The sequence below is a fragment of the Heptranchias perlo genome, chromosome 27 (assembly GCF_035084215.1).
Source record: "Heptranchias perlo isolate sHepPer1 chromosome 27, sHepPer1.hap1, whole genome shotgun sequence".
Classification (NCBI taxonomy): Eukaryota; Metazoa; Chordata; class Chondrichthyes; order Hexanchiformes; family Hexanchidae; genus Heptranchias; species Heptranchias perlo.
The window spans coordinates 18,058,629-18,084,281 of record NC_090351.1 but is presented as its reverse complement, the minus strand read 5'-3'; the positions used below and the strand labels follow the sequence as shown (position 1 = coordinate 18,084,281).

General features: G+C 41.7%; 1 protein-coding gene across 2 annotated transcripts in view; it reads right to left on the bottom strand.

Annotated features, from left to right (window-relative positions):
* The window catches only part of LOC137344444 (leucine-rich repeat-containing G-protein coupled receptor 6), a 210,760-nt gene that overhangs the window by 59,725 nt on the left and 125,382 nt on the right, over positions 1 to 25,653 (bottom strand). For both annotated transcript variants that reach the window (XM_068007413.1, XM_068007414.1), the window contains exon 4: positions 19,262 to 19,333. In XM_068007413.1, coding sequence (XP_067863514.1) covers positions 19,262 to 19,333 — 72 coding nt within the window. The remainder of the gene's footprint in view (positions 1 to 19,261; positions 19,334 to 25,653) is intronic.

Sequence of the window (25,653 nt, the reverse complement as noted above, 5' to 3'; positions counted from 1 at the left end):
TATCAGAGGTAACCAGAGTATAGCAATGGCCAGCTTAGTGGCAGAGGCATAGCATGTAGATGATAAATAGGATCAGAACTAGAATGGATCCCTGAAGTATACAAGAGGTGACCATGAAGACCCATGAGGAGTAACCATTTGAGGAGCTGTATTTCTATGTTGGGACAGGTCAGAACGGACCCTACATGAGAGGTGCCATGGAGGAGACGTGGTGGAGGAGAATGCAGTGGTCAATCATGTCAAAGGACTGCTCAAGGAGGACGAGGTGGATCAGTGAGCACAGTTGTAGTCACATAGGAGACCATTTGTCACTGAGCAGGGCAATCTCAGTTCTGTGAGCCAGTTAAAACCAGGGCTCGAATAGGGAGTGGTGGAAGAGGCAAGCACATAGTTGGGAGACCAATGACACATTGAAGAAGTTTGGAGAGAAAGCACAGGTTGGAGATAGAGCAGTAGTTACTGCTAGGCAAATCTGAAAATTTATCTCAATTACACGAGTATGCCGTTATTTCTTATTTGTAGCACTAGTAAAGAAAGAAAGAAAGAACTTGCATTTATATAGTGCCTTTCACAACGTCAGGACATCCCAAAGTGCTCTACAGCCAATGAAGTACTTTTGAAGTTAGTAGAGGAAACTCTCAGCACTTCAGCTTACTGAAGCACTGAAGTCAAAAATCATATTAAGAATTGCAAAGTAATTTACTGAATAGAAGGATTTAATACAAGCGCAGATGCTCAGTCTCCACAGGTTGATAATTATGAATTGTGAAACCCCAACACATGATCAAAGGCAATAAGCTTGAGTAACCAGTTCCAAATGAAGCCCTTGGGAGCTTAGTTAAATTTTTACCATCTCTTTAGGCAATAAGTAGTCTAAAAGTTTCCTTTCATCCACCTTTGATATTAATTTATGTGTTTCAGAGAACAGGCTTAAACATTATTTTAAAACAGATCAAAGGTTTCCAGGTGAACATGCAGAACTGAGCACCAACTATTTTTTATGCTACTTTATGCATCCAAAATCCTTCAAAGCCTTTAGCGTTTTACAGTGTCAGTGTATTTAATGTAATGGTAACACTTAATCATCTCTGTGTCCTAAAGCAATGTTACTTTCGGAGAAAGCATTTACACCCCCACGTATGCGACCTTCAAGTAAAATGCCCGACTAGATATTATAGAAGTTGTAAAAGGAGAATGTTCATTTCAAGTCTTGGTTGTATAAAATTGGAAAACTTTTCATATTTGTAATATTCAAAATGTGTTATCTATTGGAATTCAATTGATCGTTGAAAATCAGTAATAGATGTAGAATAGTCATTCTACATAAGTGGCTTGATTCTAATTTTAGTAAAAATCAGATTTCTTTGCACACCTCATTAATACTGACACATCATAAATTAACTGTGCCTAGTAATTGACTCCTTGCTTATTTCAATGCGTAAGTGATATAGTTGCATCAAGAAAGAAAGGTGGTTTTATATACAATGCAGTCGTTCCACAAAGTTGACTTAAGTGTTCAGAGAAAAAACCTCTTACATTAAAGAAGCTCAACCTTTGAGTTTTATGGTGCAACACTCTAACCTTGAGTTTAGTCATGGATTGTGATTACACTGGCTTTGATTCTATCAGTTTCAGTTAATTTTGGCAAAACACCAAAATAACATTTTAAAAACACATATCAGGTTGGGAAGGGTTACATAAAGTTAATGGAGTGTTATCTCTTTAAACTTGTTTGGCAGGTGTCTGTTTTAGTTTGCAAAGAGCCGAGCACTTCCTGATGCAGAAATCAATAAGTTACACCTCGATTTAAACAAAGTTTACAATACGCTGGTCATGTTATGTGCCCCGGGCAGTGATTTACGCTGTGCAGCTGTGTGTTGATTCAAACGATCCCTAGGGCTTTGGGTCAGTAGGAACAGTCAAATTACTATGCACATATTAACTACTGAATATTTGCAAGATTAGTAAAATGGAGTCAAACCAACATTTACAAACTCAAGGGATTTTTTCCCCCCTGGAAGCTTGTCAAAGTGAGATGAAACATTTTCCATTTCAGGCACTCGCTGTCAACATCCAGTACTCCCAGGTCAGGTATGGCTGCAGAATAAACCAACCTCGACTCTGCCAGAGCAATATGCCTTCAACCCAGCCTCAGAAGAGTAACCTCTAACTGCACTACTTCCACTTCCTTCACCAGTCTTCTTTGTGGGCTCTCTAAGGGGCAAAATTACCTCTGTTTGATAAATTTATTTTAAAAAGTCAACATTTGTAAGAAGAGATGGAATCTGGAAAGAAAGCACTAGTGACTGAATTCAAGCTTAGCTCTCTGACGATTCTTAGCATTTCCAAGAACAGTCTAACAAAACCGTAGCAAACTGGTATAAGAAAATCTATTTTGCATTTGTTAAGAGAATTATTGATTAACTTGTACAACATCCCACTATGGCATAGTCAAATAGAAAGGTGAATATTTTCCTTCAGGTTAGACCTGATGTCACTAAGCTAAATGGATGAGAAGATTTAAAAATATCACCACAGGCATGGCAGTGGCATGGGAGAGGCTCACTTTGTTGGCTAGAAATAGGGCATGGAACATACTCCAAGAGAAGAGGATAAAAAGCAAAATCATTTTAAAAATAAAATGTTGATTAAGCCAGTCAGCAAATTGATCACTGTTCTGGCCAGTTTTGGAAACAACTGCTAGCTCTGGTGGATTTAAACATTTCTGAAGCGGCCTATGCGATATTTAACTCCTCAGTAAAAGTCAAGTTTCATTTTCCAAATGGACACCCATGAGTTATTGAAGCCTTCACTCTGCTAGGCCACCCCAATCACATTTTACCATAGGCGATCATGCTTTAATTAAAGCAAAGTGTTTTTCCAGTCTGTAGCATGGCTTCCTCTTAGACTTTCTTTTTCTTTGGCACAAAGGTACAGATCGCGCTTGAAGTACCAGTGAAGTTTTTTTTTGCTTTTAATTGTTTACATGTTTTTGGTCACACATTTTGATGGTGTATTATATTTTTGGATGTCTATAATATTGAAATTTATCAATGTGTTGAATGCACATGTAACAACTATTACATACAGAGCATGTGAAAAATTCGACGCCCACTGGTTATCGTGTATTCAGAAGCTGCATTCTGGTCATAATTTTGACAAAAGGATTAAAAAAGTACCTGAACTTTTAACCATTGGAATATCTACCCAGATAAGCCAAACATTGCTTCACCATCCTCCAATAGTCCAGCAAGACATAGTTGGTCATTTAACAACTATAGATTTGAATGCTTGCTATGCGGACAGCAGATGACAGAAACTCCTCCTGAACAGCATGAAAACCATAAAATGTAGGATTGTATTGTCACCATTCCCCATGACCACAGAATGGTTGCACATCATATTCCTCTGAATGGTGACTCCGCCATTATGTTGTGCAAAGTTTCAGCAACAATGACTTGTCTTTCTGCAGCTCAGTCATGGTAGGCATCAAATGCGAATGTTTGAGTCCGTGGTTCTGATCCGAACTGCAGGTAGTGCTTTCTAGCATCTGTTATGCTAAGCTGCAGAGTTTCCTCATCAGCTATATGACAAAGGTCTGCCTTCAGCTTAGTGGAAGTACCTACGTAGGGCACCTTGTGATGTATTATCCATTTTGATGCTCTAGACATCCTCGTCCAAAGCCTTGTAGCAGGCTCACTCATCACTGCTTAGTCCTCACCTAAGGATCTTTGGCAAAAAGATATGCTCACCAAAAGGTCGACTCCCCCTTTAGGGTGCTGAGTGACAGAACCCAAATGTGTTCTGTACTGAAATTTCAGACAGCAATATCCTTGCCTTACCTGGGTGGGGTGGGGTGGGGGGGGGTCCAAACTTCTTCCAGATTGTCTTCCAGCTTCTAACAGTGGTCAAGTTCACCTTCTATGAGGTATTGACAAGCTTTTTATATCCAGAGCATGCTTGTGACTGCCTTGCCTTGCCAAAAAAGCTCTCAAAATTCTCCACGACACGATCTACATTAAGTTTGCGGATATGTACTTTTTGAATTTGAAACTAAGCCACTGTTCTGCACACCAAGCTGGATTAATGAAATGTTTATCATTTATACCAGTTATGTTGCTCAATAGCTGCTTGAGAAGTGTGAACGGAACATTTATTATTGCAGCTGCATTGTGATAATCTGTTTTTTTGTCAGTCGCACTAATAAATTTGTGTTCCATAATATTACCCATAGCAAAACCACTTACGCTTATCATTTTGATTGATGGCCATCAACATCTCCCCAAAAAATTGGGTGTTTTGAGGACCTCCTGAATCAAACCCACAACATCACAATATTACAGGGTTATAAATTTGTACCTGGCACTTTAGCATGTTTGCAGTTTGATCTTCTAAGGTGTACAAATGGTTAGCAGAGCAATCTGATTTTGAACTCTTCAACAATTCCAAACCAAAAAGGTATATTTGAAACAACTTAAATCAAATAGATCTTAATTGAAGTGATGGACTTTTTACAAATATCTTGCAGGTTATTTTGATAGCTTAAGATATCCTAATCAATCATTTAACTAGAAAAAATGTCATTCAGTACCATAATGGGAGTTTAATCTTACACCAGTTTAAAATAAACTTTTATGCACTGATTAATAGACTTTTGAACCCACTCAGAGAGATTTTGCCAATCTGCTAACATGCAGTTTTCTGCAGTTGTTCTTCAAATTACAATTGCAAAATTTGTATGGAAAATATTAACTATTTTCAGAACAATTTTGGAAGAATACATTTTTTTTGATCATTTTTACAAATAGGAGCTTTTGTCAGCAAGTTTGATTCCTGAGAAATGAATGTCCAAACTATAAGCTTATTGAAAACTTATGACAGCTTGTATGAAAAGCTGTCAGGCTAGTGATGCAGTACAATGATCACATTCATTATTACTTTGAAGTATAAGATGTTGATTTGTTGTCTTGTCTACAAAATGGCAGTGTACATATATATGACTTACTTTGTAGATATCAATAATTGTTCCACCTCAACTGTATCCACTGATTATTTGCTGTAGCCAAAAATGTTTTGGTAATATTTTACTGTTTTATCTTTTTTTTAAACTGAGAACAGCCAAAGGGAATTTGAGTTGTATTGCACCTTTGTTCCAGTAATAATCTTCCCATTTAAATCCATCAAAGATACAATATTCAGCAGAGTCTCTTTCAAAAGGCACTCAAGGCCTAATGAACAATTATTTGTTCCTATATTCTTTTAATTGTGGTTGAAGGATAAGACATATATCCAGGAAGTTAAATGCTCATTCTACTTACTAGCAATGAGTATTCAGAAGTTACCGGGTTTTGCTTTTGGCTTTGGAAGGTTGAAGGTTCACATATTTAGAAACCAAAGAATCCCTCAAACCAAGCCAGTGTACATTGCTTTCTTAGGCTTCAGGAACACGGCTACATTCCCCTCTCTATCAGACTGCCAAACGACAGGTGCAACCCACTTGACCAGCAAAAATTGGAAATGTACATATTCTCATCGCTTTATCAGGGTTTAAAATTGTCTAAAATATTTTTAATTCTATACATTTTTGGTGCTTTAGTTCCAAGATATCAAGCATCCAGTTGGCAGATGGTTAGCGCATGAAAACTGGCTTTGCACATACATCATAGGCCTTTGCATACTACTATGGAAAACAAGCCTTACTGTTAATGACAAGGTGGCAATGAGCACCAACAACCAGAGCCATGGAATGAGCAATGTATATAGGTCCCATTCTTGTTCAGTTTCCAATCTGAGCCATATTGAGTTAAGTGGGTCTTCAGCAGAGTCTTGAAATGGGGAGAGAAAACAGAAGTGATCTCTTGTGATTCTGAGTGCATTCTAGTTGCCAGCTGCAGAAGGCATTAGCTGTGGTGTGGTGCTGGGTCACCCTCTCACTCTTGACAGCATATGATATAAAATCATTTACCAGCATAAAAGTTGCATTCAAAAATAGCAACATTTCTAGTATGCACAACAAGAATACTTTGTAAACACGTAAAATTAAAATGACCCATTCCAATAGTTGATTTTTATTAAGATTTAAGGCTGTTAATAAAGTCTCAGTCATTAGAGCTCTGGAGCTCACAGTGCTCACATACTTGACAGATTAGCCCACAAACAGTGCTCCCACCCAGTCTTTGATATTCTTAGCACATTGCTAACTTTTATGTCATACTGTGCCAATTCCACCAGTCTGAACCACAAGTTCACATTTTCAAGTTCCCAACCATTACCACAGTGTCAGTTATTATAATGCCATAATTTACTTCCATGAATTCTACTAATCAAAACCTTTGGGGAAAAAAATATTGGCAGGAAATGCAATGACAGAACACAGACTCTAACGTCTTGATCTTAGGATTTATTAAAAAAGATTCCTTGCAAAAGTACTGGTGAAATATTGAGGGGGGTCAAATTATTTATGATATTATGATATAGCCTTGAAGTGATGTGGAATGGAGAGGCGCACTGGGGATGTGATGCCAATGCCAGCACCATGATATTCGTAACTAGTCACCTTTCCCAAAATACTATATTGGCAATATACAAATGTACACTTGTGTTCAAAATTTTTTTAAAAGTCTACATTCCTTCAGAGAAAAGAAAGGCTTGTATTCACAAATCCCCCTTTTCCAATTTCATTCCACAGTCTGCCTGAAAGAGATATTTGTAACAAAAATGAAGCTCCAAACTAGTAAATGCATCAACTGGTAGGGACAAGTGCCCAACCAAATTGTTGAATACCTAAATTCTGTCCAGTTCAGACCACTTCTGGATAAGACGTGGCTGTCCCTTTAAAAGAAATGACATTGTTCGTATATACGTACCCAAAATTATTGTAAAAATGGACATCATTTTTAACATCCAAGTTCTTGGTAGATGGGGAAACAACTGATCTCTGGCGATCTAATAGTACAACACTATAGGGGAGCTTTTCTTGGTGGCTGCGCCCAGACACACTGGGTCAATTGGGCACAGTGGGTATCAGAAAATCAGGCGGGTTGGAGCACATGCCTGTAAAGGATCCTGCCGTATTTTCCTCTATTAATTTAAGTGCAAGGAAATCGGGCAGGTTCCTTTACAGGTGTGCACTCTGACCCACTGGATTTTCCAATATTCGCTGTACCCAAGCAATCCAGTATGCCCTGGTGCAGATCCAAGAAAACCTCTCCTTATGTTTTCTCTGCCAGTCAAGACAGGGAATACATCGTGGAATACATCGGTTTACTTTGGGAGCATTGTTGGGCTGATTTTTCTGCTTGGGTCTGTGTCTGATCTCTGCCATTATAACGAAAGCTGCGTGTAATCCCTGCTACAGAGCAATAGAGTGGGAAGGCATTCACATGTTTGTTAATGCATAGAAGCCTGAGGTGTCTGAAACAGACTTCAACATTAAGAACCTGAATTTTACAGGTACCAAAAGTGATACCCCCCAAAAAACTGAAGTAAAATCCATACTGTATGGTATTAGATTATAGCCTGAATTTTCTCATTTTTCTGCCTTCTTTTCCTGAAAGCACTGATTCATACTGTAGTTTGCTTCACAGGCACCACTGGTATTTCATCCAAGCATTTATTGTTCATACGTGAGCCGCACTAGTGAGTGTCTATCCGACTGAGAGAGATTGTCACAGCTTAGCCTGATCCTGACCTCACTTAACTTCCACATACACAAACGCACGCTTTCCAGCAGGTCACGCGATAGCGATCAGGAGGGAAGCCGTGACTGTTTTTTTCCCCCCTTGCTTAACTTAATTTGATCATAAACACATTGGAGAAAATATTTATATATGCATGGACAGGGCCCCTTTTATTTGTGTATTCCAGGCCAGTATGTTTATGTGCAATAATGTACTGAGAACATTCCACTCCTCTTTACTGAAGGAGAGAATGAATAATTGGTTGAGGTGTATTTTCTTCCATTCACTAATGTTAAATGAGAATGTTGGTGCAAATATAAGGCAGGTTTCCCCACTTTGTACTATTTTCAACATTTTCACCAACATTAGTGACTGGAGGAAAATTAATCTTCTCTTGTCTTTGATTACATCACAGATAGGTAACAACCATCAGCATATCCCAATTTTGTGCAACCAGACAGAACATTTGGCCTAAGGATTTTAGACGACAACTATCTTTGAACTAGGTTATGATACTAAATTTGCTTTTTTAATGTCTCTGTAATAGTGACTTTTACAAAGATATATTAACAAAGAAACAATGGGGGGATCTTTCAACCTCGACGGGTCGCAAAATGGCTGTCTATTATATACACTGTTTGATTTTCCTTTCCATTGACTTCGGACAGGGTGTATTCTGTCGGCCGATCCACTACTGCCTGTTTTACACCCCCCACCAAAGTTATAAGTTCCAGTGAATAGAAGTTGCAAATTATGGACCTTCATTTTTTTTTTGCTCTTAGCTTTTTCTGCACTCACTGTACTTGTTGGTTCCTCCCCTCTCTGCTGATGTACTTAAGCAAAGCCCATAAGATTACTTTTGTACATCTAGACAGGGTGCAACAATCCCAGAACATTCTTTATGCAAAATTACCAATATATTGGACATGACAGCTTTGGCAGCACAAAAACTAAAGAATCACGATAACTTGATTTGATTTCAATTTGTCTGCAAATGGTAGAAACTGACTTTGGACAATGTATAGTGATTAACTGCAAGGACATTTTTTAACTGCCTTTGGAAAGCTTTCCAATTGTATCTTGCAATGCTCACGTTCCTAACAAGATTAATCTCTTTAATTGAAAATATTTTATTTTACTTAGGTGTATAATCAGTAAATAAATAGGCTCAGATTGGTATCCATAGTTGTGAAAAATGTAGAATTTCTGCTGGATTTTAATGCAGATGTGTTAACGGTAACAAATTATGGGTAACACAGACACACCATTTCAGCTTCCTGCACTCCTCCCCTGAAGTCACTGGCACTTGCTTGGGTTCAGTTCTATGGGCACTATCTGCCTATCGCCCAAATGACCATTCTTCATGTGAGATCAGCTAACAAATCAGAGATTGAACCCAAGACCTTCCTGGTCTGTACAGCTTTGTACCATTAAACCATCACAGAAGCTGGATGCACAATACTTACATAATAGGCAGTAAAACAAAGAAGATTTCAAAGATCTTTAAAAGAAGTTTGCTTAAGCATTGCTTTTCAGAACAAATCTTTATTCTTTGTTGTGTAATGCATTATTGAGTCACTTCACTGTGCATAATTATGATTCCAGACATTACAGTTTTAAATAGGGTAAGTTTCTGGCAGCAAAATGAAACATTTGTTCCTCTCTTCTGTAGTGGGCCACAAGAAATATAAATATGGAACTTACTGCCAGACTGGTAAATGCTGCTTAATCAGAATAAGCAACATGGTTTATTACATAACTTAATTACAAGACTTGAGAACATTGTGAAATTATAGTTATTATTTAACTGGAGTTTGATATCAGCACTTCCTTTATCCATGTTTCAATTGAGTCTTTAATCAGTTGTTGACATTTTAGCGGAACACCTGAGAGCAGTAATCTAACTGAAGGTGTTCAGACAACATCATGAATTAATTCACTCTCGTGGTTTGTAGCTGAACCTTGAGATTCGATTATTGTCTTTGAACTCACTCCAGGCTATCTGTTAGTTATAATACAAGGGCGGAGTTATACGACGGACCAGCACCTGTTGAGAATGATACGGGATGGGCAGACATGAGTTACACAGCCAGCTCTGGGCAACGACAATGGAGCTCTGCCTCTGCACACAATACAGAGCTCCAACTGCCTGCTACATTTTAACATTTGCAGAGAGTCAAGTGTCCCTTAGCTCTCTACTAACAATAAACAGATTAAAGGTGAAGTTTGAAAGATTATATTGCAGCTGGTATGAAGTGACGGAAGTCTAGCTTCTTGAGGTTGTGTCAAGCTGTTTTCCTAAATGTGATTTGGGTGACTTGAATTACATTGCAGGGCTTGTGTTGATGCAAAACCAAAACTGTTTTGCAAAGATGTGAACTGTATAGTATAACTGGCATAATACTCTGTAAATTCTATGGGATTGCTTTATTAAATTTTGCTGGCAGCAGTGGTGCTCCATGTTGTCGATGCACGATGGCCTTCACTGTAGAAGAATTAGCCATTGTGATTATTATGGTTTACTGAGAAACAGCAGTGAGTGGGACATATCATGGTCAGTACATATTGTCCGGAAAACTAATGGAACAGAAACAGCTGGAAAAAATTGGAAAGTAACATTCAACTGAATGGAACACATTTTTGCTTCTGTAGAGTTCCGACCATTTAAAATATCCTGTCCGACCCTAATTAAATCTGGGGTTCCCTCTTCCAGTTACCTTAATGCCATAGGGCAGAATGAGAATCACATAAGCCTCTGGTGAGCTTAGACCCCCACCACACACACAAACACACACACACAACACGCACGCAATGCACATTTGCACATATCTTCAAGAGAGTTGAGATTTCTCTATCCTTACACGAACACACACATTTTTTCAGGCAGCTCGGGACTTTTGGGGATTTTCGACAGAAGCCAATTTAAAAACCATAGCCCAGATTTTAATAATGAGGTGGGATTTCAGCGGGGGGTGGGTCAATAAGCGGGTTGGAAACCCAGAAAATTCTTTTGACCCGAGCAGTCACGACTCAATTGATGTCACTTAATTCAACTTCCGGGTTTCGCTTCCACAAGCTGCACAGCGGGCCTTCCACGCACTCGCATGACTCAATTTAAAGCCCACTATTTAAAGAGCCACTGCAACAATGCATTTTGAAGGAGAATGGAGTAAAAAGCAGAATGGAACGTCATAGAAGAAAGCCAGCACCCAGGTTCTCGGATGCCGCCCTGGAGATACTACTGGCTGCTGTGAGAAGCAGGAGACAGGTGTTATATCCACCTGACAGGAGGAAGAAACCTGGTTCTGCCACCAAGAAGGCGCGGCTGGAGGTGGCAGAACAGGTCAGCAGTAGGAGCAAGGTGCAGCCAGTCTTGGCTGCAGTGCAGGAAGCGATTTAATGACCTAACCAGGTCAGGAAAAGTGAATACAGTTACTGATTCACTTGCATTCCACGGTGAACATTACCCCCCTCACACCACACTGCCTTGCAAAGCCTACTCCATCACATCACTCCTCACACCCATTTAAGGCTCAGTGTCAAGTTACGTTCACTTTCTCTGCACTTCTTCACTCTCCCCATTTGCGCACCCTCCTCTCCCACTCACCATAATCCTGATGTAATGTGATCAATCTGTCTGACAGTCACCCTCTGAAGCATTTCATTCATTGTCAGCCTGACCCAGAGCTATGTATCCATCGGGTGACCCTGTCACCCTCACTCACTCACACATTCTCGACTTGTAGGAGAGAGCGGAAAATGCAAAGGAGAGGAATCGGACTGGAGGGGGGCCTCCACAAATCGTGGCTCTTAGAGGCGGAGAAGGAGGCCTTGGAAATTAGCCGTATAGTGGAGTACCTGTGCAGTGGGGTGCCCGTTGGAGATGCCGAGACTGGCACTCCGCAAACATCCAGTGACAGATCATCAGCAAAGTGATGGAAGTTGTCGTTGACAGTGCTATCAAGCGGCATTTACTCACCAATAACTTGCTCACCGATGCTCAGTTTGGGTTCCGTCAGGACCACTCGGCTCCAGACCTACTTACAGCCTTGGTCCAAACATGGACAAAAGAGCTGAATTCCAGAGGTGAGGTGAGAGTGACTGCCCTTGACATCAAGGCAGCATTTGACCGAGTGTGTCACCAAGGACCCCTAGTAAAATTGAAGTCAATGGGAATCAGGGGGAAAACTCTCCAGTGGCTGAAGTCATACCTAGCAAAAAGGAAGATGGTAGTGGTTGTTGGAGGCCAATCATCTCAGCCCCAGGACATTGCTGCAGGAGTTCCTCAGGGCAGTGTCCTAAGCCCAACCATCTTCAGCTGCTTCATCAATGACCTTCCCTCCATCATAAGGTCAGAAATGAGGATGTTCGCTGATGATTGCACAGTCTTCAGGTCCATTCGCAACCCCTCAGATAATGAAGCAGTCCATGCCCGCATGCAGCAAGACCTGGACAACATCCAGGCTTGGGCTGATAAGTGGCAAGTAACATTTGTGCCAGACAAGTGCCGGGCAATGACCATCTCCAACAAGAGAGAGTCTAACCACCTCCCCTTGACATTCAACGGCATTACCATCGCTGAATCCCCCGCAATCAACATCCTGGGGGTCACCTTTGACCAGAAACTTAACTGGACCAGCCACATAAATACTGTGGCTACAAGAGCAGGTCAGAGGCTGGGTATTCTACGAGTGACTCACCTCCTGACTCCCCAAAGCCTTTCCACCATCTACAAGGCACAAGTCAGGAGTGTGATAGAATACTCTCCACTTGCCTGGATGAGTGCAGCTCCAACAACACTTAAGAAGCTCGACACCATCCAGGACAAAGCAGCCCGCTTGATTGGCACCCCATCCACCACCCTAAACATTCACTCCCTTCACCACCGGCACACTGTGGCTGCAGTGTGTACCATCCACAGGATGCATTGCAGCAACTCGCCAAGGCTTCTTCGACAGCACCTCCCAAACCCGCGACCTCTACCACCTAGAAGGACAAGGGCAGTAGACACATGGGAACAACACCACCTGCATGTTCCCCTTCAAGTCACACACCATCCCGACTTGGAAATATATCGCCCTTCCTTCATCGTTGCTGGGTCAAAATCCTGGAACTCCCTACCTAACAGCACTGTGGGAGAACCTTCACCACACGGACTGCAGCGGTTCAAGAAGGCGGCTCACCACCACCTTCTCAAGCGCAATTAGGGATGGGCAATAAATGCTGGCCTCGCCAGCGACGCCCACATCCCATGAACGAATAAAAAAAAAGAACTTTAACATCCCTCACACACAACATGAATTGATGTTATGAATGTTTGAACTGTTGCACATCTCAGTCTGCTCGTCGCAACATTACTTCTGTGATGAATCTTAATATTGCTGTATGTTCTCTTCCAGGGCCATCAAGGAGTGACGACATGGACGAGGGCGATTCTTCAGAGGAGATCCCTGCCTCTGAGGGTGCACGGTCACATCATAGTGAGCCATGCACCAGCACAAATACTCACACCTCAGTGGGTCCTATTAGAGAAGTAGTTGGGTTGTTACCTGGTGAGTTACCACACACAAGTGAGCAACAGCAGATACTGGTGGCAGGGGCAGCCGTGGAGAGTCTGCATCGGTGGGTGCAATCCTCTCCAAGCTCTGCCCAGCTTGACACAGATGCTAAACCCGGGGACCATCCTCGAAAAGGAGAATGATAGAGGTACAGACATACCTTTGTGACATACTTGAAGACTTGCTACGCTTAGTCTCCACATTAGCACAGAGGATGGAGGAGTCCACCTCCAGCATTAGTGGACTGGCGGTGCAGGTAAGTGCAGGAATGTCTGCGATGGAGGGAACGGTAGCATTCATTGTGCTTCATGCATGGCTCACAAATGAGTCCATTCAGATCCTGGCAACGGCCGTGCAGACACAGGGTGAACGACATGTTGTCGCCTTAAACAGGAAGACAGAAACATTAGCACTGGCCTTTTGACAAGGCATCACATATATCTTCCAAACTGTTGTCCAGCAGAGCGGTAGGAGTGATGTGACCCTGGCCCAGGAGAGGGATGATGGCGAAAGGGGACATGGAAGTGGGGACTCCACTCAAGGTGCCCCCAGGCCTCACCCGGTGACTCCCCCCCACCCCACCACAACCGGTACCTGCATTGCTGCTTCCTCTCCCGATGGCTGAATCTGTCCTTGCACGGGTGCAGGTGGAGCAGTCTTTGGCGGGGCCCTCAGAGACTCCAAACCCCAGAGATCGTAGGCCGAAATCATCTAAGCAGTCCAGGCATGAACCTGAGCAAGCTGTCAGTACCTCTGCTGCAGCCACAGGGCATACACCACGTAGAAGCGGTAGGAAGAGGAAGTTTAAGATTTTGTAATCACCAAGGGTGTGCACAAGGGTGTCGGACAGAATGTCATGTTTTTCATTTATATTTGGTTTTGGTTAAATGCACATTAAATGTTTTGCTTCTCAACCATCAATGCCACATCTTGTCCATTCTGGTGTCCCTTTTGTGAAAGCGCCCTTTCATGTGCTTCATCATGTATGGTGAGACTTGATTCCACCCAATGGGTGCGTTAACAATGGGTGTATGTTTGGTTGTAGGACTGTTTTGTGCAACCTTGCTGGGGGTGGGGGATGGGAGGGGGTTGCTGGTGTTGGTGGTGGTTGTGGTTGTTCCTGGCTGTCCGAGTCCTTGACTATTTTCACTTTGCAGATCTCCCTATGGGAATCTATCAGATATGAGTGACTCCCAGGCATCACGAGCAGCCAGGTGAGATGCTGCTCTGCCGATGGTTCGTCCATCATCCCACTCCTCCTCCTCCTCGTCTTCTTCAATGTTGATGGCAGGTGCAGCTGCTTCATGAGCGCATGGGACCGCTCTGTTGAGCGATGTTGTGCAGGTTACAACACACGACTATTATTCTACACACCCTCGGTGAGTGCTGCAGGGCTCCCCCAGATCAATCCAGGCACCTGAAGTGCATCTTGAGCATTCCTATGACTAGTTCAATGACAGGCCCAGTGGTGATGTGACTGCCGTTGTACCGTTGCAGTGCCTCGCTGGTGGGGTTCCCTCACAGGTGTCATGAGCCCAGTCTGCAGGGAGTATCCCTTGGCTCCAAGGAGCCAGCCCTTAAGTCTGTCTTGTGCATGGAAGAGGGCCGGGATATTGGATTCGCGCAGAATGAAGGAATCATGGAAGCTGCCAGAGAATTTGGCACACACCTGCAGAAATCTCATCCGGTGGTCGCAAACCAGCTGCGCATTAATGGAATGATATCCCTTTCGGTTGATGAACAGTCCTGGCTTATGTGTAGGTGTTCAGATTGCGATGTGTGTGCAATGAATTGCGCCCTGTACCCGTGGGAAGCCAGCCAGAGAGTGGAAACCCACTGGCCTCTCAGTCTGGATGATGTCGTCGATGGGGAAGCTGACGTAGTCAGGTGCCCTGGCAAACAAGCCATCCATGACCTTCCGTATACACTTATGTTCAGACGACTAAGAGATCCTAGTGATGTCACCGGTGGCACCCTGGAAGGATCCGGAGGTGAAGAAGTTGAGGGCAGCGGTGACTTTAACTGCGACAGGCAATGTGTGCCCACCAGGCCCATCCGGGAGCAGCTCTGCATGAAGGAGCCTGCAGATGTCTGCGGCCATCTGGCGACTCAATCTGAGCCTTTGTGGGCACTGCTCCTCAGAGAGGTCAAGAAGCTCAGCCTCTGCCTGTAGACCCTCTCACGTGGGTAGTGCCTCCTGTGACCTCAGCCCCTCCGTTGGTCCCCTCTCTGCTCTTCTGCAGGTCCTTGTGGTGCACCTCTGTCTTGTGGAGCTGCAACTCCCAGAACTGCACACCATGCCTGCCATGGATGGTGATGTGCCTCCTCCTCAGATTTACTGCTGAATAAATTCATTGCACACCCCCCATTTTGATGGTGTCAGTTTGAGGGGGTCCAAAATGTAGGTAAATACGTGCAAACACAAGAATTCTGAGTGTGAAAAAAGAAATCTCAGTCCAAACACCAAGAACTCCCAGTCAAAGGTTTGTCTGAGAGAACTGATTGCCCTGCTGCAAAAACTCACCTTTCCTTCACATGTGTCATTCACTGGTTTCAAGGTCCAAATGGCTGCCGGCTGCTACTTGCCTTCGTTTCCATGCCGTGTTTCAGAGGCCACGGGAGACATGTTCAGATACAGTTAAAATCATTTGTCTGCCTCAATACACCATACTTTAATTCCCTTAACTACTTCAAATACCTTAATTGCCCCTTTAATTAGCCGGCGGGACTTCCAGGTTTCTGAGTGAAATGAGGAAGTCGGCCGGTTGGAGCCGGGATTCATTCTCGCTCCAAACTTTAAAAATTTTTACTGCCACTCCGACCCCGTCCTTCGGGGTTAAAATTTACCCCTCTACCTCCCAGCACCTTTTGCCAACTCCCAAATACATAAAACATTGCACGTTCTTGTCAAATACTCGGTAGTAATAGCTCCAAAACAAAAAGTTCTTCATTTTCAATAGACATGTGTAAATTGAACCCAAGACGAAATAACAAGTGTACATGAAGTATGTCTTTACTGCCTTCTCATACTGTTATTGTTTCTCATTAGAAATGGGCTGTTAGCAGGTTTTGGGTGAGGGCTGCATACATTAACCAACAGAACAGAATCTACAACAGAATCTGTCAGTAAACTAAAATTTAAGGTTGTTTTTGTCCTAGCACTGCATTTTGCTTCTGTTTTAGTAACGAGCTGAATTAATGCCTTTTTCAACTCTTCTAACTATGTGAGAAGTGTGAAGCCAGCATCATGTGTATCTTGATTGGCCATTTTCTGCCAGATGTATTTAAAGAACTTGTAACTAATGGAACCCAACAGAAGGAAAACAAAGCTTTCACTTCTACTGTTCGACCCACATTTTGTGGTTTAAATTTCCATAAAAGAAGACTTTTTGTAACTGTGTTTTAAAATTAAGTTGGAAGACATTCCGCATTGCTCCAGAAATTGTTATCTTTGTCCTATAAACTACAGTAAATTAGGCACATTTACTGAATGGAATGCAGGGAAATAATGTTGGGCCAGAAATCGCACCCGAAATAATGGAGGAGCTCAACAGCACTCTCGGTGTTTAGTGGTGAATTAAAGGAGCAAGTTCCAGTGTCTGCACATGCGCAGTGCAACGCGGAAATAGTCAACTTGCTCCTAGTGGTTCACCTGCAAAATGACAGCTTCGAAGGGCCGTCACACGCTGCAATCAGAGGAATCATTGAAAAAGCGCAAACTCGCTTATCTGCCCAGCTGGAAAGTAACTAATTACGCCACCAAACAGGTATACTTAAACATACCAGGTCTAAACTAAGTTTTAACAGTGTGGTTAGTCTTAATGACTGCCAAACTACTAAAAATTTACTTTTAAAAACGTGGAGTCTCGTATTACTCCTTATTTTAATAGTTTTTGGTCATTTAAAAAAAAATGTAATTAAAACATTTTTTTTACTTTCCATTTTGTCTCTTTAATTTAATTAAATTATTTCTTTGGCTTTTGTTAAAATAATCAAAAATTTATTTACAATGGCATACAGAATATTAACTTTAAATGAATGAAGTCTGCCTGCCTGTTTGAGCAATGCAGCCTGAATCTGTGGGCATGACTTCTCTTCCTGTCAGATTTTGTGGGGGTGTCTTCTCCTCACAGACGTCTCCAGCCGCGCGGCAACTCACGCTGCTCAGAGGCTGGGTTGATAGCGGACATTTTGTTTAAAGTTCAAATTCAAGCAATTCGACGCCACAGAGCCCGCAGTCAGTATTCTCGTTAATTAATTCCCAGGAGGTGGGGTGAGCCTTGCCTCACTGCTCTGCCCGATTTCTGGCCCATTGATGAGACCAGCTATTTGGAGTAAAAGAACCATAAAAATGGCTCTAAAGGATCACTGTGCATTTTAGGTTATTGGAAACATCACCAACTCCTTAAAAAAAAATCCAAGATCATGACATGTACTATGCTGTGGGCATGTTGTACAATTCAATCATTTTAAAGTCGATGAAAAGAAATGAACAGCAACAATTTATTTGTAGTACTGAGCCAAGCTATTTTCAAGGCAAAGCTGCGTTAATTAAATTAAAACATTTTTTGGGGGTAAGTTTGACCAAGAATTGGGGAATCCAAATGCAGAATCAGGTGTTCTCAACCAGCAACCTCATGCTCAAAGCCCCAAAGTAGCTGGCTCTGGGTGTTGTCCAACCGAATATATCCTAATAGGCTCAACACAGAAAATTCAAAATAGTTTCATCAGCCTCTCAAGAACTGAGTGAAAATTTGGCATTCAACTTTGGTTTGAACACAAAGGCATTACTGTTTATTTAGAACAAAAAGATAACCGGGGCCCATCACAAGTTGCGTTAAAAACAAGGAGAAAGGAGACACAACAATGTTTATTGTAGTTCATTGCTTGATGTGGGTATTGTTATCTACAGCCTAGTTTTTACATTCATTCTTATCTGATTTTGGAAGCAGTGCCCTTGAATGGTATCAAGTGTAATGAAGGCGATGTTTGTTTATTGAGCATGTGAATGTTATCCTATTTTCCTGTCTGGGTACAGTTTACTGTTACATGGAAAGCTTTCTCGAATTGTAGGTTGATTGAAATAGCACCTCTTTATCTTTATTCTCTACTTTTGCAAATTAAACTAGTGAACTACTAAGAAAGAACATTTGGTCATATTCAGCTATAATATCTATTCCCCAAATAGTGCATTCTTCTTGTTTATACAGAAGTTTGTTCTTGTAAAATGGAATACATATGCACATAAGCCTCATATCAGTAGCAAGGGTGCAAGAATATATAATTGTCATGTGAGAAGTAATAGAGTACGTGAAAAAGAGAATGACTGAAAAACAGTGGCAGTTTTTTGCCAATGGGTTAATTGGTCAATTAAGGGGCCCTATAAAAGGCTGGACTAAATTGCCTAGGAATTGAAGACAGTTTATGTTTCTGTATACACAGCATTCCCTGATGTATTGCTTTAATTGCATTATGCATTTGAAGATTATAAGAGTTGTGCTGTACATTTGAAGTCACAAAAATGTAATGCCAGGGATGCTAAATATGTGTGCACTGTTCTTTTTTCCAAATGCAATTCATTCATTTAGGTTTTTTTTTGTCCCAATGTAATTAAATAAAAGCTGTCTTTGGAAGACAATGATGAATCATTTGATTTTAATATCTTATATTATTCATAAAACATGACTTTTAATAAACATGTGGAGTCAGTTTTACTCAGTACAAAATAGTAACAAGCTCGTCAATGGTATGGAATGCTCTTCACATGCTTGGAGTGAGATTTATGGTCACAAAGCACATGACAAATTGTAAGCCCATTTAAACACATGGAAGTATGTTTATGTTTAATGGTGACATCCATCAAAATAGGTCACTATTTTGAACTAAAATGAATGTGTCATTGCTAAAGAGCTGAGATTTGACAGGTCTGGTAACATCTCTAAAACAAATTTTACAGAATGCAGATGACACAGAGGTCAGGCAATTCCAACCTGTAATTATTAGTTGCAATTTTTGACTACTTACAGTGATTGGAGGTTGGGAAGATCCCATAATGCTTCACTGGGGAGTCTCTTCAGCTGGTTGTTTTGTAGCATTCTATTGAAAGGAAAGACAAATTAGTTATCTTGATATACGAAACAACACAAATGTTTCAGTCAAACTACTTTTTAAATTTAAATGTCAAGCACAAAATTGAATTGGCTATTAAAGAGATTGTGAGAACACAGTGGGGTAAAAATTGGTTGTGGCCCGTTTTTGGATGCATAATCAGCAGCGCACCATCAGCGCACACCTGAAAGTGGAAGGCCTCAGGCTGGCCTGAAATTGGGCCTCAGACCTCATTAATATATTTGGCCAAGCTGCTGGGGCCTGTTACGCCTCCACAGGCAACTCGCCCTTTTGAAAAGATGAATTTTGGACTTCTTTTGCTTGCTGGCAGCGGCCCGAAGGTATGCCCCGGGAGGAGGAACACTCCTGCTCCTCCGGCTCCATAGCAACGTTTTTTTAAAAAACGATTGCATACTTTTTAAACTAACCCTTTGGTAGTGGCCGCAGTAGCTGCTGAAGAATCTTCAGGCAGGTCCGCACTACCCAGTTTAGCAGAGGGGTCCTAAAACAAGCGTTAGGTGCCTTATTTACAGACGTAAGGGGCATAATGCCTGTTTTAGGTGGCTGCCAAAGATGCCTAAAAAATAGTTTGATCCAATTTCTTTGGTTTTGAAATTGGACCTCGTTGTGCAAAGATTGAAAGAGCTACAAAATGGCTCCTCCTGTGGCTCAGTCGGCTTACCATGTGGAGTGACATTGAGCCATACAGACCAGGAAGGCCCCAAGTTCGATGCATTGTCTGTGCCAAATTAGCTGATCTTAGTCAAGGCAGCTGTAGAGAAATGCTAAACTTGGCCTCTGGGCTAGGCTGGGAGAGGAACAATGTCGGATTGGATTTCTGCTCCCGATTGCTAGAAATTATGCATCTAGGGACACCAAGTAAGGAACAAGATATAGCTTGACAGTGATTGTCCTCAAGGTCAAATAGCCTGGCAATAAGCACTGCCTAAGTTCATCCACAAAGAACAGCTACCTAATTGAGGGCTGCCAGCGCTGATTGAACAATATCCTGCATTGTATTCTGGAGGAGAGAGATACGGAGAGAAAACCAAGAAGTAATAAGATGTTTTAAAACAAAAAGGGTAAATTTTGCATCTTCACTGCATGGGTGATAATCTGGCCGAGTGGATCTCCCGCCCATTACAGAACCTGTCTGATTTCCATTCCATTGACTTCCCCGGGGATTCCACCTATCTTCTGGCTGAAGTTGCTCTGGGAGACCGGGAGAACCCCCGTGGAAATGACTGGAGTATGTTTATTTCCCCTAGGGTTAATCTTCATTCAGCCATCTTACATTTTGCAGAGATTACATAATTACAGCAAATTAACTTCTTTTAAAGGTTAGAACATATTAAGACATCATTTCCTTTGAACTCTACAAATAATTACAGAGTTACTGCATATCAAAGAAGCAGAAAAAAAAGCTCTGTCCAACATAGGATATACATTACTTTTATTATTTAAGCATGAGTTTTGTCAACATGAGCCAAACAGGAAATATGTTCAAACTATACATAAACCTGGTGCCTGTGTGTCGTGGAAGGAGTGCTTTGAAAATTACCTTCGAGCAATCATTTGATGGAGTTTTATAGAATTAATCTTACATGAACTGAAATAATGTGACTGGATCTTAACATAATGAAAATCTACAAGTCGACTTCATCTCACCACAGGACCTCAGGCTTTAACTTTGGACTCTGAGATTGTCCTTCCTGTCTTCTGTTTCTGACCAGGACATTTCTCTCCTAATCTATGCCATGCCCATGTAACCTGAATTCCCTCTGCATATTCGTATTTGCATTTTGGCTGTTGCTCAGGATCTGAGCCCATTACTTCTATATCCCTTTCTTTTTTTCACTTGGCCCCTCTTTGGCCCTTCTCTCCTATCTCCTACCCTTCCTCTCACACAGTCATGCAATCTTTCATTTCTCTCCTCTCGGCTACCCCTACCCCAACCCATCGCCACTCCTCTGCCTTCCTACTCTCCTGCCACCATCCCAAACTTGAAACTCCCCTTGAATAAGCCCAGAGTCGCCCTCTCTGCCTCTTGGCATTTTCCACAGGGCCCAGTGAGGCACCTGTCACTGCCTGCTTATGAGCAGCAACCCAAATGTCCCATCCTCCTCTCTCTCCAACCTTTCTCTCCATCATGCCAGCTGGGGCTATCCTTCCCATCCCGCTCACTCCATCAGAGCCCCCTAGGATTCTGCCAACAGATCAGCAATCACTGCCCCTCTCAGTATTTCCCTCCAGAATGTTTGCTCACTCACAAACAAGGCCCTTGCCATCCACAATCTTATTGTGGATGATTGCATGGACACCATTACATTGACTGAAACTTGGCTTGCGGGTGGCAGGAACTTGCCCCTTACAGAAGTCTCCCCACTTGGTTATACTTTGCACCACCTGTCCCACACAATCTGCCGCAGTAACAGTGTGGTCCATATCTCCAAATCACACCGTATTCTCTCCTTTACTATTCTGGCATCTTCTCCTTCTTCGAAAATCACATCTTGTTCCAGCCCTATTGCCTCTCCTTTAAATCATCATTCTCTATTGCTCCCCCCAAGCCCTATCCCGAGTTTCTCTCCGAGATATCCTCCTTCCTTTCCTTTCACAGCATCTGTACTGTGAAACTCCATATCCTTGGTGACTTCTCCATCTCACCTCTTTGAATTCTCTCCTCTGAATTCATTGCCCTTCTGTTCTCCCCAAACCTCCCCCTCCATATAAACTCTCCGAACCATGTTCACGGCCACCCACTTGACCTTGCCATCTCTCATGGTCTCTCAATTCCCATTATCTTTATCACTGGCAAAGCTATCTCTGACCACCTCCTCATCTACATGCTGCCCCTTGGCACATCATCCATAGATTTGGGGTCAGTTTCCACATGTACGCTGATGTCACCACACTTTTCTCCAGTTAAACATTGGGAAGACCAAAACCATCCTCTTCGGCCTCCACTGCAAACTCTGTACCCTTGCTATTGATTCCATCCCCCTCCCAGCCACTGGCTGAACTAGACTTTTTGCAACTTTGGCTTCCTATTCAACCCTGAGATCAGTTTCTAACCCGATATCTTCTCCATCATGAAGGCAGCTTACTTCCACTTTCAACACATCATCTGCTTCTGCCCTTACCTCAGCCCTACTGCAGCTGAAACCCTCATCCATGCCTTTGCACTTCCAGATTTGATTATGCCAATGTTCTCCTGGCCAGCCTCCCATCCTCCATAAACTTTCAAAACTCTGCTGACCATATTCTAATCGGCACTAAGTCCCATTCATCCATCTCACTGACTTACATTGGCTCCTGGTCCACCAAAGCCTCAAATTTTAAATTCTCATCCTCATGTTTAAGTCCCTCCATAGTCTCGCTCCTCCCTATCTTTGTAACCTCCTCCGGTCCTACAACTGCTCGCGAACTCCCTGTTCTTCTGACTCTAACCGCTTGTGCATCCCTCCTCCCTTTGCCCCACCACTGGCGGCCGTGTCTTCAGCCCCCTAGGCCCCACATTCTGAGATTCCCTCCATAAATCTTTCCACCTCCCTTGCCTCCTTTAAGATCGTCCTTAAAACCCATCTTTTTGACCAAGCTTTTGGTCACTTCTACTAATGTCTCTTTCTTTGGCTCAGCATCCATTTTTGTTCTGATGAAGCCTCTGTAAAGCACCTTGGGATGTTTTCTGTGTTAAAGGTGCTATGTGAGTGCAAGTTGAAGTTGAATCTCCTAAATACTCTCCTCCAGCTTTCCTATGAATTACTGGTCTTCCAATTTAACTTGGAGCGGGTTTTCCAGCAGGAAACGGCACCGATAAATTGAATTCCCACCTGGTAAAGGTGGCAGGAGGCCACAGCAATTTTAACTGCCGGTTTTCCAACTCTACTGTGTTTGATTTAGAAGTCACATTGGTAGGGTTTTAAGTTACTTACACATTCAGTACCTAAGCATGCTAGAATTATCTGGCTTACTAAAATCAGTGGTTAGGATCAGTACTTTTGCTATCCATTTCTAAATGTTTAGACCATTCTGCTTTATTGGACAATTATTTAGTGAGCTGGATTGGTTAAATAACATCCAAATATAACTCAGTTGTTGGATGTATAAAATAAACTAACTGCAGTACTAACTTCAAAACTTAATACAAAGTAACAAATTGGACAATAAGGATGTATTATGGAGCCACGGATACTTATTAAAGAAAACAATAATCCAAATGTTCTCAACAAAGGATCTAATAGTTTGTTTTTCACAAAACAAAGCAGGACATAGTAGAAGACTAGAAATTCAGCAAAAAGTACTATCATAAATAATGCACTGAAGGTTCCTATATGGGCTGAAAATATCCATCTTTTACTTAAATCCCCTAAAAACAATCTTGCGTCAGACTGCCTGAGTTAGGAGTGGTGATAAAAATGACAAATGTTTGTTGCTCCAATACAGAATTGTTGAAAAAAATTCTAGAGAGCTAACTTAATGTACTAAGTCAATGGTAATGAATCAAACTGAAGCACTCTTTAATTTTTATATTAACAACAAATGTTTAAAGAAGTGAAGAATGTATTTTTATTATTACCAGACACAATGAAACCATCAGAGATGTGCCATATTACTAAGGAAAAAAGTAATGAAATTTAAGTGACTAGCATCTATAGTTTGTAGATCTTACATTAATTCTAATATATTAACTTTTTATTTCTGAAGTTATAATCATGCCAGACAGAATTATTCTACAATACCAATGGTACCTAATGATTTAAAGTGTTATGTTAACCACCCTTTCCCTGGAGAGCTGGGGAAGGATTTTTTTCTTAAATTCAAAATATACTCATTACACAGCTGTTTTTCTGTCTCCTCTGGGAACATCTGCTAATTCCCTCTGACGCTGGACCAAAAGGATTGCCTTATGACTAAGTACTATGGAAACGAGTAAGGGTTTACTTAGCTGACAGCAGAAGTGAGATAAATGGGAAAGCAGAATTTATCCTGGGCACACTCCCTTTGGGATAGAGAGAGATTTAAGTTCACTGGACCTATCTTTGGCTCCCCTACTTAAATGTTGCTGTAATTGTTTTTCTTAAGAGAATACGTCTTTATCAGTTGTGGCTTAAGTCTGAAAAGTCACTCTGTGCTATTAGTTATCGTACAGTAACCAAATCTGTTCGTGCACAGAAAGGAGGTTAAAAAAGTCTTTTATTCTCTACCTGTTTTAAAGGTCTCATGATCAAAGAGCTGGAAGGTTCTAGATTTCAGGATCTGAAAGCTATTTTCTTCCATTCATTCTTTCATCTTTTCCTTTTCCTTTTGTTTCTTTGCATTTTTATTGCTTTCTTCACAGTACACCAGTTTGTTTTCTTTTCCTATCTTAACTCTTTTCGGTTTAACATTAAAACAAAATACTCAAGTGAGAAAAAAGTTAAACGACCTCCTTATGCAAATTGATACAGACAAATCCCCATTGCAAAAAGTAACCGTTTTCAACTTGTTAAAGTTGCTATTTTTTTTGTTCCTCCTTCCCTGAAGGCGCTGACTCATGCTGGACTACGATTTCAGAGGTGCTGGTCACCCTCCTATATCTTATCCAAGTGGGCATTCTTCACTTGTGAGCTTACTGGGTGCGCTTTCTGCCGAACTTGATCTTTTGAGAGTTTTGGCTTCACGCAACTGAAAGTTAGTAATTGGGAAACATTTTTTTTGTTAAGCAGTGATTGTTCTTAAAAGAAATCCTCTGAAATGGAACAACAGGTACTTTTCACATAGGCTGCAAATTGAGTTATCCTTTTGGGAGGTATGCAGGCAAGCCGAGATCCTGAAACAGCCAGCGGTAGCCGACATGGTAATTCTCGACAGTCCCAGTACAGAAACAAATTGCAGTTCTATTAGCTGCCAATATGAACTTTCCCTATTCTTTCTACTATAATTCAAATTAAGCCAACACATGAAGTTGATAATGTGAAAGTGTCACGATGTACATGGTGCTTAGAAACAGGGGATATAGTTTTGCAATGATTTCTGGTAGGACCATTTATCACCAGCGAGACTTTGCAGCTGAAAATCATAACCTGGAGATATTTCCTGTTCTATCTCTGAACAACTAACGATTCTTGTCTGTGCCCTGTTAACATAATTTTATGTAGAGCTGTTGGAAAAAATATTTTGTCAAATTGTTACAGAATATCAAAGATGAAAAATGTAACAAAACTGAAATTAAACACTATAGCATAGATTACTTGAAAGTTCTATGGACTTCCCAGAGACAAGTTCAATGCATCATTTTATTTATGTGACTAAAGGAATGAGCGTCA